Raw genomic sequence first — 16069 nt, 5'->3', positions numbered from 1 at the left:
CTCCTCACCACCAGGCTGAGAACAAAGACTCTTTACATTAAGAAGACTGTTTAACCTTATATGTAATTACCATGAGGTCTAAATAGATATTTCATCACTCACATGTATGGTTGTGTTACACCAGAGCCATGTGTTAACGTTTCAGTAGCACTGTGATTTGGTTTCGTCCTTAATTGCAACTGTTTGTCCTTATCTGAATGTATAGAGAAAATCATCCATCCACCCATTCACCCTCCATTTGTTAAATCTACTAAACCAACATTGTCATAATAAACCTTAAAAAGCTTTTTAGATCCTGTGTTTAAATTTGCACGGATTAGATATTCTGTGGGCCAGCACAGCCAAATCTCAGACTCCTTTTTTCCATCCTAAAGTGCTGGGTTGTTTGTAAATGAAACCCTTTTTTGAAGCCATTTTTGCTGGGTGGTCATAAAATGAAAAGACGCATTACTAGTATTTTAGCTGCATACCTTAACCAATACAAGATTTTCATTCAACTTGACCTCTGACCTTGATCTCAAGATCAATGTCATAGACATTTGAACTTACCTGAGATTTTTAGTAGATCCACTTCATTTGAAAATCCTATGTTGTTTCAGTCTTATGCTATCATGTTCACATCGCCCAGTGCCGACCCAACCAGCCGGCATGGTGACAACAATACCTCGAGCTTTTCAGGCTAAGTGGGGAAAATTAAATGTGATGCTCCATCTTTTAATGCCAGTTGTCATACTTCATAAAGCAACTATGACTGAATGCATGAAGTTTAAATACAATGATTGTGAGCGTGAATGTCATGTTAATTTGGGGATTTTAAGGATTTCTTTGCATTTATCCTTTTCCAAGGTGATTGTACAGTATATGTCTTTAACGACTTAAAAAAACAAGAACTGGATGCACTCCAATTCTCACAGGGTCAATAGTACAGATATTGGCTTAAATATATACTTCATACACTCACTTAACTTTTCATAAGTGGTGCTTAAGGTTCAAGAGTATCTTAACTTGACAAGGTCTGTTAACTTCTCATGAGTAATCTTGACTGACTACAACTGGTAGTTTCTCTTTGCAATATCAAAAGGATTTATTGGACAGCACTCATTGGATTGACCAATACTCAGAACATTGGGTAAGTGCAATAACTCTATGGAGATCCAAGAAAGACAATGGTAGATTTACACAATTTGCGAAAGTCTGTTGGATTTCTAAACAACTGCGGATTCCAAGATCATCAGTTCAAACAGGTTTTTCTGAGTTCAAGTACAAGTTTTTCTGATGTGGGTCTGGAAGAAGACCAAAAGTGTAATCCTCAGATGAAGAAATTGGTGAGGATGTTCAGGAACAACCCAGGAACCACCAAAGGTCAAGCCTGCCATGAACTGGAAAATGCTGGCACACCAGCATTCCTGTCCACAGTGTGACCAGTTTTATCTCCTCGAGGACTCAGAGGGTACCCACCAAAAAAGTATGGCAAATACTGCAAATATGTGATGTCTTGTTAAACGAGCAGATATTTGAAGTTTACACAGCACCATTCTCGCATGAAAATATCTTTAAAGTTTATTTTGTGACCCAGAGTAATATTTCAAACTCTGCCACTCTGTGTTCCTCCGCCACTGCCTCGTTTGAGTTTTTTTGGACGAAATGCATTCTGGGATATTGCATTTTGTAATTTCGAGCTGATTGGAGACCAAAACAGGCAATCGGATTTTTTTGCATCCAAGTCTGTGATTGGCTGGTTTTGTGGCACAAATATAACGGTGTACAGAAAGAGTTGAACGCACACGGGCAGAAATGCTGAAAGCGCGAGCAACACATTGCGAGCAAGCGCAAATGCAAAAACTGAGCGAGAGGGGCTGCTGTTGTGTGTGTGTGTGTGTGTGTGTGTGTGTGTGTGTGTGTGTGTGTGTGTGTGTGTGTGTGTGGATAATAGCAAACACTGAAATACATTTTTTGCAAGCAGCAATGAATTTTGTTCACTCAAATGTAGCTTTTCTTTGCTCAAAATAAATTTCTCCTCAAAATGCAACACTTGCCCCTGCAAATTATGTTTTTACGTGCGCTCAATTGTTTTTTACGTGTGCTCAGAATAGTGGCACAAAAATAACGCCATAAAAAAGAAGCTTCAAACTTGATTGAAATTTGCAGCTGGACAAGTCAGTTGCCTTCTGGAGGAAAATGTTATGCTCAGACAAGACAAAGATTGAGCTATTTAGTAAACGGACTGCTTCTTATATAGCGCTTTTCTACTCTTTCTCAAAGCACTTTAAAAAACTTGCCTTATTCACCCATTCACACAAGCACTTTTTTCAACGCTTTTTCTACATAAGTGCATCTAACATTCACACTCCGATGGATGATTTGTGGATATTGCCCAAGGATATTTGGCATGCAGACACTAGCAGCCAGGGATCAAACCACCGACATTCCAACTAGCAGATGATCTGCTCTACCCCCTGAGCTACACAAACAATTAGCCACAACAAGATGTATGTTTGACAAGAAGTATGTTTGAAAGAGTAAAGGTGAGAAGACTGCAGCAACTGTCAAGCATGGTGGTGGTAACACAATGCTTTGGGGCTGTTCTGCTGCTAGCGGTACTGGTATATTGCAAAAAGTGGATGGCATAATGAAAGAAGAGGACAGGCAACCACTAGATCGTTAAAACTAACCAATGGGACAATGATCCCAAGCACACTTTTAAACTGGTTTTGGACTGGATACAGCGGGGATTGATTGGACAGGAAGTTATTCTAAGCTAATTATTCAATAGCATTGCTAGCCGCATGTTCCTGGTGAGATACACTGGACCACAGTGTGGAGTGTGCTACTCACGGCTGCACCCCAATCTGTCGCAGGTGGTAGAAGAGCTGCGGCAGGTGGGTCTGAAGCAGCCGCTCGAACTGCAGGCACAAAGACAGTATACCCTGCAGGAGCACACGAGAAACCACATCAAGTACACACATGAAGACAGAAGAAGAGAACGTTTGGATGTTGACTTTTAGCAAACACAAAATCTTACCGAGGGGTGGGAGGAAATGGAGTGCAGTCTGAAGAAGTATCGGATGTACATTTCCCTGAATACGTTGTACAGTTTGGAAGGCTCATTGTACAAGAAACACAAAGGCGCAACTGTGGGAGAAATTCAAATACACACTCCCTGTCACATCCTGCTTATACTGTCTCACTTCTGGAAAAAGCAGCAAGAGTGCCGCTCATAATCACAAACATACTCACCATACATTGAAAAGCCATGAAAAGGAATCACACCTGTTCAAAAAAGATATGCAAGTCAGTAAATTTCTTACACATAAACATCAGTTAGGTTTTCAGCGTGACAAGCCATATTGACTTTAGACTCCAGGTAAACTTTTTTTGTCTGAATGTGTGAATAATTGTGTAAATGCTGTGCTTCTGCCCCCATACCGCCTGTGATGATATAAGATTTTCAATCTAATGTGAAGAAAAGCATTCGGTGATGATAATATTAAACTATATAGAGATGGTTTGATAAACAAATGGCGCCAATCGTCTTTATTTTCATGGATTTATAGGTTAGAGATCAGGGCAATGTGAGCCTAGCTGCCATACTAAATAAGAGTACACACCGTTGCCAGAATGTAGAACACTGACAAAGTATATAAGGAAGTTTAAACATCCAAAAGTACTTTGTATTTCACTTCAATTCCTAATAACACAAACAGTAAAAAAACACAAAAACTGATGAACACATCACTGGTAAACTCCTAAACACACTACAGTGGTCTCTCTCTATAACGCGGTTCACCATTCGCGGTCTCGCTGTTTCGCAGATTTGTTTTGATGCTTTTTTTTGTAGTACAGCGCATTGTGTTCTGTGTCCTGATTGGCTGTAGACCATTGTGACTCAATCTCATGCTGTGTCTCCTGTCCAGTACAGAATGCGTTCAGCTTGTCAAATTTAAATAAATCTTCGATCTCTAGCAGTGTGACTCTGAAGTGCTGCACTGTATGTTTGTAAGTTTTCTCCCCAACAAACACAACACATGTCGATGAAACATTTTGCACCATCAAAGGCAGCCGCAGGTGTGTTTGGTTTCATTCTTTGTAAGACAGAAGGTTTGAACTTTGAGTGTTTAAACAAGTGAGAAAAGTGTGAACATGTTCATGCCTGTTTGAGGAAAAGTGTATAAAGTGTGTAGTGAGGGGTTTTACAGCCTTAAAACATCTATAATAACTGTAAAAAATAAAGTTGGCTACTTCGCAGATTTCACCTATCGCGGGTTATTTTTGGAACATAACTCCCACGATAAACGAGGGACCACTGTACTCAGTTTGTACAAAATATCATGGAGGAATACGCTGGAAATAGCAGATCCATGTTGCAGTGCTTAACATAATCGGCTTAGGTCTCAATCACAGGGAGGCCAAGAGACCAGTTGGCAACCATGTGGCAACTACTGGACACTAGGGAAAAATGTGTGTATTCAATAGCTATTTGTGAGTGGCTGCTGGCAGCGAAAACAATTTCATTGGCTGAATGCAGGCCTAGAGACCGGTCATGACCCATGACAACCACTGGTTGTTATGTGAAACTGTGTATTCTGCAACCAGTTGCAGAGTGGTAGCTATAGGAAAGTTAATCTCATTAGCGAAGCCATCTTACTTTTCTCTAATTTAACATGTAGATGAGCTGAGTCTGCAGTGAGGTAGTGACTTAAAGGAAGAAGTGTAATAAAATACATTTAGGCATGGCTGGGTTGTTTAGCATATTATTACATGTACATTTTGTAACATTATATCATATTTTCACTTGTAATTCTTGCTGTTATCTTTACTACAGGTATATGTTGAATTCCCGTTTTCAGTTATTACTTTTTTATTCTTCTAGTTAATCACTCCCTCAATAGATATTTGGCCCGTTACATAAAATATTGCTGAACAGAGAAATAACACTACCAGAACATGTGAAATAATATTAAAGCTCACCGTTGGGAGGATAAACAACAGCACACTCCTCATCTCCCACTTTCCCTGTGAGACAGACAAGCAATGACATTAGCTTCTAATCTTTTAGTCATTTTAACCACATGCAAGGCTTATCATGGAAATAAAAAATTGTAGCAGCTACCAAAGAGATTTTGACTTTCTTGAAAATAAAATCACCAGGATTTTAGTGAAAATACATTTAACAGTGTTTTGATTTGTTTTTCCAATAATGGCATTTATTCAAATGACCTGGAAAATACAGACTCCTGACCATACAGACATGCTCACCCCTCTGCATCCCACACTCGTCTTAGGTCAGGTTCAAAGAAATAAACACAGCTAACATGCAAAGTCATCGGTGTATGAGAACCCATGTTATACGTGTGAAGGGGCATTCCTCTGGCCTCGTGCCATGAAGAGATGCGTAACTGTGTATATTTGTCCTTAGCTAATAATCTCACCTTGGATGTATGACTTGGGAGGTGTGGCACTGTTGTATTTGAAGTGCTCCAGGACGGCCGTGTCACGGGAGAAACACAACAACACCTGGGAGGACAAACACACGGAGTCAGACACATTTTCATGAACTGATTAAAAATGATGGTATCAGATAGTGGATTTAAGGTTTGCGATGCTTAAATTTCATGAGGGATGTATATAGGATATGTTCCTAATATGTAACAGTATCCCCCGCCTGACAACCGGGGATAAAACAGACAGCAGTTAATACTCTTATCTGCTCTGTGCTGGTGATGGCCTTGAGTGGCCCTGATTCCTCTTGGGTAAGAAATCTATTAAAGCAGAACATCTGGGGTTAGGGTTTCAGGATGTACTGAAGCAGGCAGTTACCGAGCCTTAAGTGGCTGCTTGTTTCACAAAAGGACCGTATGAGTTAGAGATCTTTCCATTACAGTCCAACTTCTGTATATTTCTGCGAACAAATTTCATTTCCTCTAGCCACTTAAGCTGAATTACATCAGCGCGGAAAAATAATCTCTAGAGAAAAGATGAAACCAGAAATTCGTACAGTTAACTTAAGACTGAAGGCGGATGAGGACTGCAGCAAATCGTGAGTTTGCTTGACCTTTGAGATTATTTGATGGGATGTCACTGTGGGACTACTTCTCAGGTCTAATTCAAATGCATTTTAGCCATCTTTAACCCTCTAATGCCAAGTCTATCACATTAGATGATATGAGTTTTGTGAGTTTTTGAGACTTCTATATAATCAACTTTCATACCCTCACCATTTCTACACACAGACAATAAAGCAGTCTTATCAATGCAGTCACATTGTATGACTAGAACAGTGCTGTGGTGGAAAGTCTTTGACTGAAGCATAAAAAAAGATCCAAACTCAAATCAAGACAGTTACATTTTTGTATTAAATGTCGATTTAATGACTTTAACAATGTCACGTGAATATATGTTTATCCAAAAGACCTGATCTGGATTTTTCCAGACATATAAAGTTCTGTACAAATGTCTCGAGACAACACTCACTTCTTTATATCTTACAATGGAAAAGGGAAATAGTTGCACTGATTTACTGAACCTCCAAATATACATGGAAATACAGTATATGAAGGAAAAACAGAGTTTGGTATGACTTTATTCTTCAACACAGCCTGAACTCTGAGCTTTCTTGTTGTTTAAGTATGTCAAGTTTCTGGGGCTGTGGACCCAGCGTTTTAAGTTTTAGTTTATTTTGATGTTTATGTTTAAGTTCATTAGGTTAGCTAAGTTCATTTGTTTAGTAGTAGTAGTAGTATTTATTTATTGTCATTGTCGGAACAATGAAATTGCGTTTGGGGCTTCCATACAACCCAAAAAAAAGAAGAAAATAATAAATACCCCTTAAAACCCAAGTGTACATATTTAACCCAGTGTGACTCCAATGCAATAAGACAATCCTTAGCAATAACATCAGAACATGACACGTAATGTTCGTAGAAATTCAGACAGAGACCTGAGAAAACATGACAGAGTACAACAATGCAACCCATTCAATATTATTGTACTGTGAGATATGATATCAGATATGATAGTTATCTATTTAAGAAAGAGGGGGGGGGGGGGGGGGGGGGGGGGGCAGGAGGGGGAAGAGAATAAAGATATGATGCACCAATGCAGACCAGTTCATTGCTATTAAGAAGTTGGATATGGTTATTGTCCGTGAGAGGGGGGCAGAGAGTTCAGGAGCCTCACAGCCTGTGGATACAGGCTGTTGGCCAGTCTGGATGTTCTGGCCTGTATACACCTGTACCTTCTCCCTGAGGGCAGCAGATGGAAAAGGTGGCGCGCAGGGTGATGTTGGTCCCGCAGGATACTGTGCACCCTCCTCAGACAGCGAGTGGGGAAGATATTACTGATCTCTGGCAGACTTGTTCCAATAATTCTGCCAGCTTCTTTCACCACCCGCTGGAGTGCTTGCTGATCGGCTTTGGTGCAGCTGGGGAACCACACTAGAAATCCATACGTCAGAACGCTGCTGATGGCACAGTTGTAGAAGTTCAACATCAGAGATCTGGGTATGTGTGCGCTCCGCAGTCTCCTCAGGTAGTAGAGGCGCTGTTGGGCCTTCCGTGCAACTGAGGTGATATGGTTGCCCCAGGACAGGTCCTCGGTCACAGTTACCCCCAAGAATTTAAAACTGCTCACCCTCTCCACCGCCTCACTGCCAATGAAGAGAGGCAGATGGTTGTTATGACCCTTCTTCCGGAAATCTACAATGATCTCCTTGGTCTTTTTGGTGTTTATTAGATTCCTTGTGTTTTCTACCCCTGTATCTAAGTTTCCCTCACCATTTATGTTTCATGCCATGTGTTGTATGTTACCAAGTTTGTGTTGCAATGTCTGAGTTCCATGCTGTTTCCTGTTTTATTGTGAAGGTCCCTGTCCTATGTGCAGTGCATCTAGTTTTGCTTCCCCTTGTCTCATTAGGTTTGATTTGTCCCATCTGTGTTCCCACCTAGGGCTGCTCGATTATGGCAAAAATGATAATCACGATTATTTTCACTGAAATTGAGATCACGATTATTTGACGATATTTATTTAACCCTTTAAGACCTACTATAGAACCAAGTCCACCAGAGCTTATATTATTTTTATTTATTTTTTTTACATGCTGTAGTGCCATTTATGGGAGCATTTCAAGTTGCTATACATCAATACAACTGTTATAGCCCATATTTTAATAATATGTATGCATTAAGTGCATAGTAATTACATAAATTGCAAAAAAGTGCAATAAACTACAAAAAAATTTGAAAATCGCTTTTGTTTTGTTTACATATATTTCTACTTGGAGAAGTTTAAGAGGTTTATCCCTCAAAACTTTAAATACAAAAAAGTTGCAAAAAATAGTTTCCCACCACAGGAAATTTATTTTGAGTGTCTTCATAGTTTTATTTTGGAGATACAGCAATTTTTATATACTGCAGGAAAAACAAAAAACAATCCTATGATGCAAATTTGCAAAGAAAACAGCATGTGCATCATTTCACTGTGGGAAGTGTTACGAACAGCTGATAGGAACGGCAAAGCGTGTTTCTGGAATATTATGTTTTTGTTCCTGCAAGCGCTTTTTATGCAGTTTTTGCAAAGCTATATGTGGAACGAAACCGTGACCGAGGACAAGCTGATGGCATCAGATGTAAGTACAACTCCTCCGGTTTCATATGCAAAACAAATTATTGCGCTAGCTTACGCGGTTCAGGTGCTACAGGGATTTAAAAATAGTTACGCAAAACGGAGCGTGCTGCTCTGACCGGCTTTAAATGGTTAACAATGACTTTAAAAAAAATAATATAAAATAGTGTGCAACACCACTGAAGTTTTTTTTTTTTTAAACTCTTTTCAACCAACGGCAGTCACTCTCCAAATAACTTCTGCTTAGCTTTCCGAGCTTCCCTCGGGTCCTCTTAATCAGCGGTCTCCACCCTTTTTTGCGCCACGGACCGGTTTATGCCCGACAATATTTTCACGGACCGGCCTTTAAGGTGTCGCGGATAAATGAGGGAGGGGCTAATAATCGGCTCAGTCATTTTTAATGATCGTTGAAAGCCCAGATCGTAATCGTGATTAAAATTCGATTAATTGAGCAGCCCTATTCCCACCTGTTCCCCATCCCTTTGTTATCTCTCTGTGTACTTAAGTCCTCCTTTGTTTGGGGTCAGGTTGTCTGTTGTTCACGTCATGGTTCCATGTTTCAGGTATTGTTGCATCCAGGCCAAGTTTCATGTTGAGGGTTTTTTCATGCTTATTTTTAGTTCACCAAGTTTAGGTTAATGTTGGTTTTGCTTCAGTTTGCCCTTTGTTTGTACCTTTGTTACCTGCCTCATTAAACGACTGTGACAAAGTAGACTACAGGAATAGTTCTCGAGACATCTTGAAGGACATTCAAAGCTCTTCTTTGGAAGTTTCTGCCTTTCGTTCTGTTCTCTGTCGAGATGATGCCACACTGCTTCAATAATGTTCAGTTCCAGTCTCTGGGCAGACTAATCCAAGACTGACAGTGTTTCATTGTGTGGCTTTTTTATAATATGGCATAACATTTCTGGAAAACTCTAAACTTCTGCTTACGTAGCTGCTCAAGAGCAACAATACGTGGATTATTTCAGTGCCTAGTGAGTTTAACATTAGTCAACATTGACAGGAATACTGTAGCTTTGTTCATGTACGTATGTGTTCGTCGGTTTAGCATTAGGGAGCATGATGGGCAAACAGTCGCTGAATAAACCGGTTGCCCAGTACATGCAAGTGTTTATCAGCTGAGCACTAAAGGGAAACCGAGCAGTGAGTGCCAGTGAAGCTATTAATACAAGGTCGTATCCGCATCTGGGCTGAACAAGTAAGGCAGATAAAGATGAGCGTTGCTATTAAGTGACAATTAGCTAAAACGAGTTTTAATGTTTGGGGCAATCGGTTTCTGGGTGACGTAGAAGCTCTTATCTCACAGGAATATGGAAGACACAACAGTGACTTTGTTTAATCTGCAACAGTGTAAACAACTGAACTGTACAACAAAATAAGTGTAACAAATTGATAAGGGAGGCCACGGGCAGGTTTCAAGCCTTTAACTCTGTTGATAGAAGTTAGAAACATGTCAACAGATACAAAGTTTTAACTATGCTGAAATGCTAAACAGTAACAAGTTCCAAGCAAGCACTTCATTAATATTTGAGCTCAGGTCACAACATTTTTTGAAACACAACTCCTGGTGTGGTAAGTAAACTGAGAAGAGAGCCTACCTGATAGAGGAAATCTTCAAACACAAAGTAGTAGTCGTCATTACTGGCGGTGAGCTTCACATCCTGTCGGAGAGGACGTTTTGAAATTACAATGATCTCAGAATGACGTAACGTTACAGATTATTGATGAGCACAGTGACAATGTAACTTACCTTATAGATAAGGTTGTCCACCAGCAGGTTATGCTGTATGACTCCTGCCTTTAACTGTTCATAATGCATCACATCCTGAAACAGCAGAGAGCCAACAGGTTTAATGTCAACTTTCAGGCGGTTTCACATTCAGAATCCATAAATCGCATCGCAAACGTAACAGGAATATTCCCCCCCATTTATTATTTAAAATATACCTCACTCTCTTTAACAGATCCCTCTAAGTCAAATTTATGCACCTTCTCTGTCTGTGACTACAGCAGGTTTGAACGAGGCTTCACGCAGAGGTGACGTGTTTCCGACCGCATGGTTAAAATCAAGCGCGCCTCCGGTTTGAGACAGGTTATCATAAATGAACCAAAGAAAGAGCATCTACACGATGATCGGCAGTGAACTGAGAGCAAAAACAGACGTTTCTGTGATTCTGACAGCTGAGCGAGGACACAGAAAGCACTGTGGTAATATGGACAGCGTCAGCAAAAGATAGCTCCGACAACTTCTGCTAAAATACTTCAAGTTTATATCTCCTGCTGGTATGGAGTGGAAACATGGGTCACAGCAGTTCACTTTACAGGTTAGATTCGTGGATAGTGAAATAGATCTGAATTGGACACCACTCTACAAAACTTTAAAAATAAAAGATAAAAAAATAAGAAATATCCCACTGTGTTAAATCAGGTGTAAAATGGCAAACTGTGTGATACAATAGGATCACAAAAAGAGTGCATGTTTATGACCAGCACTCAGGAAGCTGAGGATCCTTATTCAGAAGTAGGGATGCAGCCTGGCTCTTACTACAAAGTCCTGCTGTTTATAGAGTCTGTATTTACGCTGCTGAATCAAAGTGTGTTGTGTATACCGGTTTGTTTTGTTGTAAATAAATAATAAACTTTGATGTTTTATGGTGATGTCAGCCTGCTGTGGCGTCACCTCGTAGAGCGTCATATTGAAAAAATAAGCTCTCTCTGTGCCCCATCATATGATATATTAATCAATAGTGTTGAGTAGTGTTAGCGCTCAAGATCAATTTTGACCTTGGTCAAATGTTTAGCCCACCTAGGTACTCATGTCCGCCAAGGCCCAATATATTGTTGTGAAGATGATCCAAAAAACACTGTGGGTAATACAAAGTTTTTACTCTGACCTTTAGGGTCGAGCTGTTATTGGCATCTACTAGGGATGCACCGATACCGGTATCGGGTATCGGCCTCGATACCACATTTTCTAAAGTACTCGTTAAAAGTCCCCCAATACCAAGGACCGATACCACGGTCTGAGACCTGCCTATGTTTGAGCGGCATGTAAGGGGTTAATCAAAGGCCCCGAGTGCCCGCCCCCAGGCCCCGGCTGCAGCTCAGAGCGGGGAGAAAGCGAGGCGAGACATATCAGCTGTGTGGAACTATTTCAAAGTGAACGAAGACGCGAAAACAAAGGCGGACTGCAAATTGTGCTCAGCGAAATTGTCCAGAGGAGGCTCTAAAGGTAGCGCATTTAACACAAGTAATTTAATCAAGCACCTAAAATCCCAACACAACAACGAGTACAAAGAGTTTACCCACGCTTATTAGCACAGAGGAGCATAGCTGATGCTATAGCAGTGGGACAGAAAATAGTTGGGCATTTTAAACATTCCGCTTTAGCCTACTCCCGCCTCGAGGACATTCAGGGACAGCTCAACCAGCCAATAAAGAGACTGCAGCAGGACGTACAGACGCACTGGAACAGCACGTATTACATGCTCCAGTCCCTCATTGAGCAAAAGCAAGTGCTGGGCGTGTATGTGTCCGAGCACGAACTCCCTGACTATCTCACCGCTCACCAATGGGCTCTTATGGAGACGACTGTTGCCATCCTCGCCCCCTTTGAGGAACTAACTAAAAAAGTGAGCAGCTACGACGCACTAGCCTCTGATGTCATCCCAGCTGTGACTGTGCTAGTGAGACTTCTAAACAGAGAAACAGACGAACAAATGTAAAATTAAATTTTGTTTTTTTATAATTACACTGAACAAAAATATAAACGCAACACTTTTGTTTTTGCTCCCATTCCCCATGGGATGGACGTAGAGACCTAAAATTCATTCCAGATACACAATATAACCATCCCTCCCAAACAGTGGTCACAAATCAGTCCAAATGTGTGGTAGTGGGCACATCTGCTATATTGAAATAATCCATCCCACCTCACAGGTGTGCCACATCAGGATGCTGATCTGACATCATGAGTAGTGCACAGGTGTACCTCAGACTGCCCACAACAAAAGGCCACCCTGGAATGTGCAGTTTTGTCTCACAGCAAAATGCCACAGATGCCACAAGCAATGAGGGAGCGTGCAATTGGCATGCTGACAGCAGGAATGTCAACCAGATCTGTCGCCCGTGCATTGAATGTTCATTTCTCAACCATAAGCCGTCTCCACAGGCGTTTCAGAGAATATGGCAGCACATCCAACCGGCCTCACAACCGCAGACCTCGTGTAACCACACCAGCCCAGGACCTCCACATCCAGCAGGTTCACCTCCAAGATCGTCTGAGACCAGCCACCCAGACAGCTGCTGGAACAATTGGTTTGCACAACCAAACAATTTCTGCACAAACTGTCAGAAACCGTCTCAGGGACGCTCAACTGCATGCCCGTCGTCCTCATCGGGGTCTTGACCTGACTCCAGCTCGTCGCCGTAACAGACTTGTGTGGGCAAATGCTCACATTCGATGGCGTCTGGCACGTTGGAGAGGTGTGCGCTTCACGGATGAATCATGGTTCACATTGTTCAGGGCAGATGGCAGCTGAGAATGTCCCAGTTCTTGCATGGCCAGCATACTCACCGGACATGTCACCCATTGAGCATGTTCGGGATGTGCTTGACCGGCGTATACGACAGCGTGTACCAGTTCCCACGAATATCCAACAACCTCGCACAGCCATTGAAGTGGAGTGGACCAACATTCCACAGGCCACAATTGACAATCTGATAGACTCCATGCGACGATGTGTTGCACTGCATGAGGCAAATGGTGGTCACACCAGATACTGACCGGTTCTGGGTCCCCAGACCCCCAATAGCGCAAAAAACTGCACATTCCAGGGTGGCCTTTTGTTGTGGGCAGTCTGAGGTACACCTGTGCACTACTCATGATGTCAGATCAGCATCCTGATGTGGCACACCTGTGAGGTGGGATGGATTATCTCAATATAGCAGATGTGCCCACTACCACACATTTGGACTGATTTGTGACCACTGTTTGGGAGGGATGGTTATATTGTGTATCTGGAATGAATTTTAGGTCTCTACGTCCATCCCATGGGGAATGGGAGCAGTAACAAAGGTGTTGCGTTTATATTTTTGTTCAGTGTATTTATTCTGTAATATGTTGCATACAACATGCTTTTCATTTTAAATAAATGTTCTTAATTCCAAACTAGTCCCTTGTTTGTTTGTTTTTTGTTAAATTGTAGGACTAAAGCTGTTACCTGCAAATTTAAATCATGTTTTTATTAAGTACTCGGTATCGGTATCGACGAGTACTGAAATGCAAGTACTCGTACTCGTTTCCAAAAAAGTAGTATCGGTGCATCCCTAGCATCTACCCTCACACAAAATTTGAAAATTATACCTTGAAAACTTTGAACGTTAGACTGCTAACAAACAGACAAAACAAACAAACTGATTGCACACTTCCTCCCTTCAGGGGAAGAACAAGGTGCTGGAAACATTGCCCAGAGATTTAAGTCCAAAGTAACATGACAGCACCACGCAGCTCACCAGCACATCCCAAAGGTGCTCTATTAAACTGAGATCTGGTGACTGTAGAGTTGCTTTTGTCTTCCTGTCAGCTCAAAGCAGTCTGTCCATTCTCCGCTGACATCCAAAGGCAGAGAACTGCCACTCACTTGATATTTTCTCTTTTTCAGACAAATTCTTCCACATCCTAGCGATGATTGTGTGGGGAAACTCCTAGAAAATCATCAGTTTCTGAAATAATCAGACCAGCTCATCATCAGGCACCAACAACCATGCAACATTTAAAATGACAGCCTTCTCCCTCATTCTGAGCCTTGGTCTGACATCAGTTCATCTCGACCACATCTGCTGCCTAAATGCATTGAGCTGTTGCCGTGTGATTGGCAGAAATGAAAGAGATTCGAGATTTACACAAGTTGAACAGGTGTGCCTATTAAAATGGCCTGTAAATGTCTATATTTCAGCATCAATGACACCTCCACAGTTGTGCATGTGTGCCATTTGCGCTAAATGCGCCGCCACACCATCGCAGATCTTGTTAACAACTGTTTACAATGCCAATGTGTACTCTTCTTCAGTTACATATAAGATTTAAATGATTTGCACTTTGCATTATTTAGTTTAATTACACCGTGTCCCAAACTTGTTTTCGAAATTAGATTGAGACTATTTAACATTTATCAAAGCAACACCCAAGTCATTTGACTGAAGAGATTACAGTCTTCATATTAGATCTACTGAAAGATAATTCTAATTCATAATATACACAATGCAGACAATTTTGCACCAGCCACATTTATCCTGTCTGTAACTAACCAACTGTGACTGTTTAATGTGTTTGCCCTTGTGGTATCCAAAGCCGTGCTAACGCTCTCCAGACCTCAGCCGGTTTGCCCACATAGCTCTCTCTAACGAATCAATCTCTTAATCACAAGCATTGTTTTTGCAACTTGCCACCAACATGAGACTCTGGATTGCAGCGTTTACACAGACCTCTGCCACACACACAGGGAGCCACACTGTTTGTGCTAACTGTGCTACACCCCCCAGCATCTGATTATGTTAACGTTTCTACAAACAGTCGCAGCGAGCCGATAAGCAGCACACCAGCGAATGCACAGATTGTCTAGTGTAGAAATTGCAGTTCAGTTGGTGTTATACATCATGTGTTGGTTTTTAGTGCACGGTATAAATGCAAGGATGCAAAGTGTTTAATCCTGGTGCCGTTCTCCAGGGAAACGAATACACCTGAGGTCCAATGGCCCCTCAGCTCCAAACCGTTAAGCGTGAATATGGATGCAGCTGAAAATTTCCCCTTGTAGTAAACATGCCCTCTGGGAATCACTGCAGCTGTGTGTGCACGGCTGCTCTACAGCAAACACAGCCAGCTGACGGTGGCCACCAGAGTGCAACTCGGCCATGTGTGTGTGCACAGTGTACTATACCTGTGGCTGGTTCGTGGCGTTAAGGATGAGGGCCCACAGGTCTGCCCGGAGCCCGGTGGGGCAGCCCTGCCTGCTGTACTGCTGTGCTGCTGCGCTATCCTCCTCCATAACCACTACACAAGAGACATGAAGACAAAACAGAGAATGGGTGCATAGCACAGCTGTTATTCACCTTAGGACCAGGCTTCCTTCACCTGGCAATTCCCCACGTAACATTCAGAAAGAGGGTTTAAAAAAAAGTTCCCAAAATGTTAAACTTCTCTCAGTAATTCATGAAGTGAAAAAAAAATATCACAAAAATCTGCTTCTGAACCCTGATGATAAAACATTTGATTATTAAGAAGTCAGTGTTTTTGTCTGGTTAACTGTGACAAATTTCTGACATTTGACAGACTAAATGACAGATGAATTCAAGAAATAATAATGGATTACATAAAAAAATTAGTCATATTCCAGAAGCGAGAATTTCAAATGATGTATTCTTCTTCTACACAGGAGTTGGATTTGTG

The 16069-nt window shown here is 41.5% G+C and overlaps 1 protein-coding gene across 1 annotated transcript in view; it reads right to left on the bottom strand.

The window, feature by feature from the left end:
- The window catches only part of tbc1d19 (TBC1 domain family, member 19), a 33273-nt gene that overhangs the window by 4500 nt on the left and 12704 nt on the right, over window positions 1–16069 (bottom strand). Inside the window, exons 11-18 of the mRNA XM_085350868.1 lie at window positions 15561–15673; window positions 10373–10447; window positions 10221–10283; window positions 5430–5514; window positions 4969–5013; window positions 3238–3270; window positions 3023–3132; window positions 2836–2927 (exon numbers count right to left, since the gene is read on the bottom strand). Coding sequence (XP_085206994.1) covers window positions 2836–2927; window positions 3023–3132; window positions 3238–3270; window positions 4969–5013; window positions 5430–5514; window positions 10221–10283; window positions 10373–10447; window positions 15561–15673 — 616 coding nt within the window. The remainder of the gene's footprint in view (window positions 1–2835; window positions 2928–3022; window positions 3133–3237; window positions 3271–4968; window positions 5014–5429; window positions 5515–10220; window positions 10284–10372; window positions 10448–15560; window positions 15674–16069) is intronic.

This window comes from Diplotaxodon limnothrissa, linkage group LG3 (assembly GCF_057381915.1).
Source record: "Diplotaxodon limnothrissa isolate DT_005_m linkage group LG3, D_limnothrissa_male_GT1.1, whole genome shotgun sequence".
NCBI lineage: Eukaryota > Metazoa > Chordata > Actinopteri > Cichliformes > Cichlidae > Diplotaxodon > Diplotaxodon limnothrissa.
This window is presented reverse-complemented; position numbering and strand designations above follow the sequence as displayed.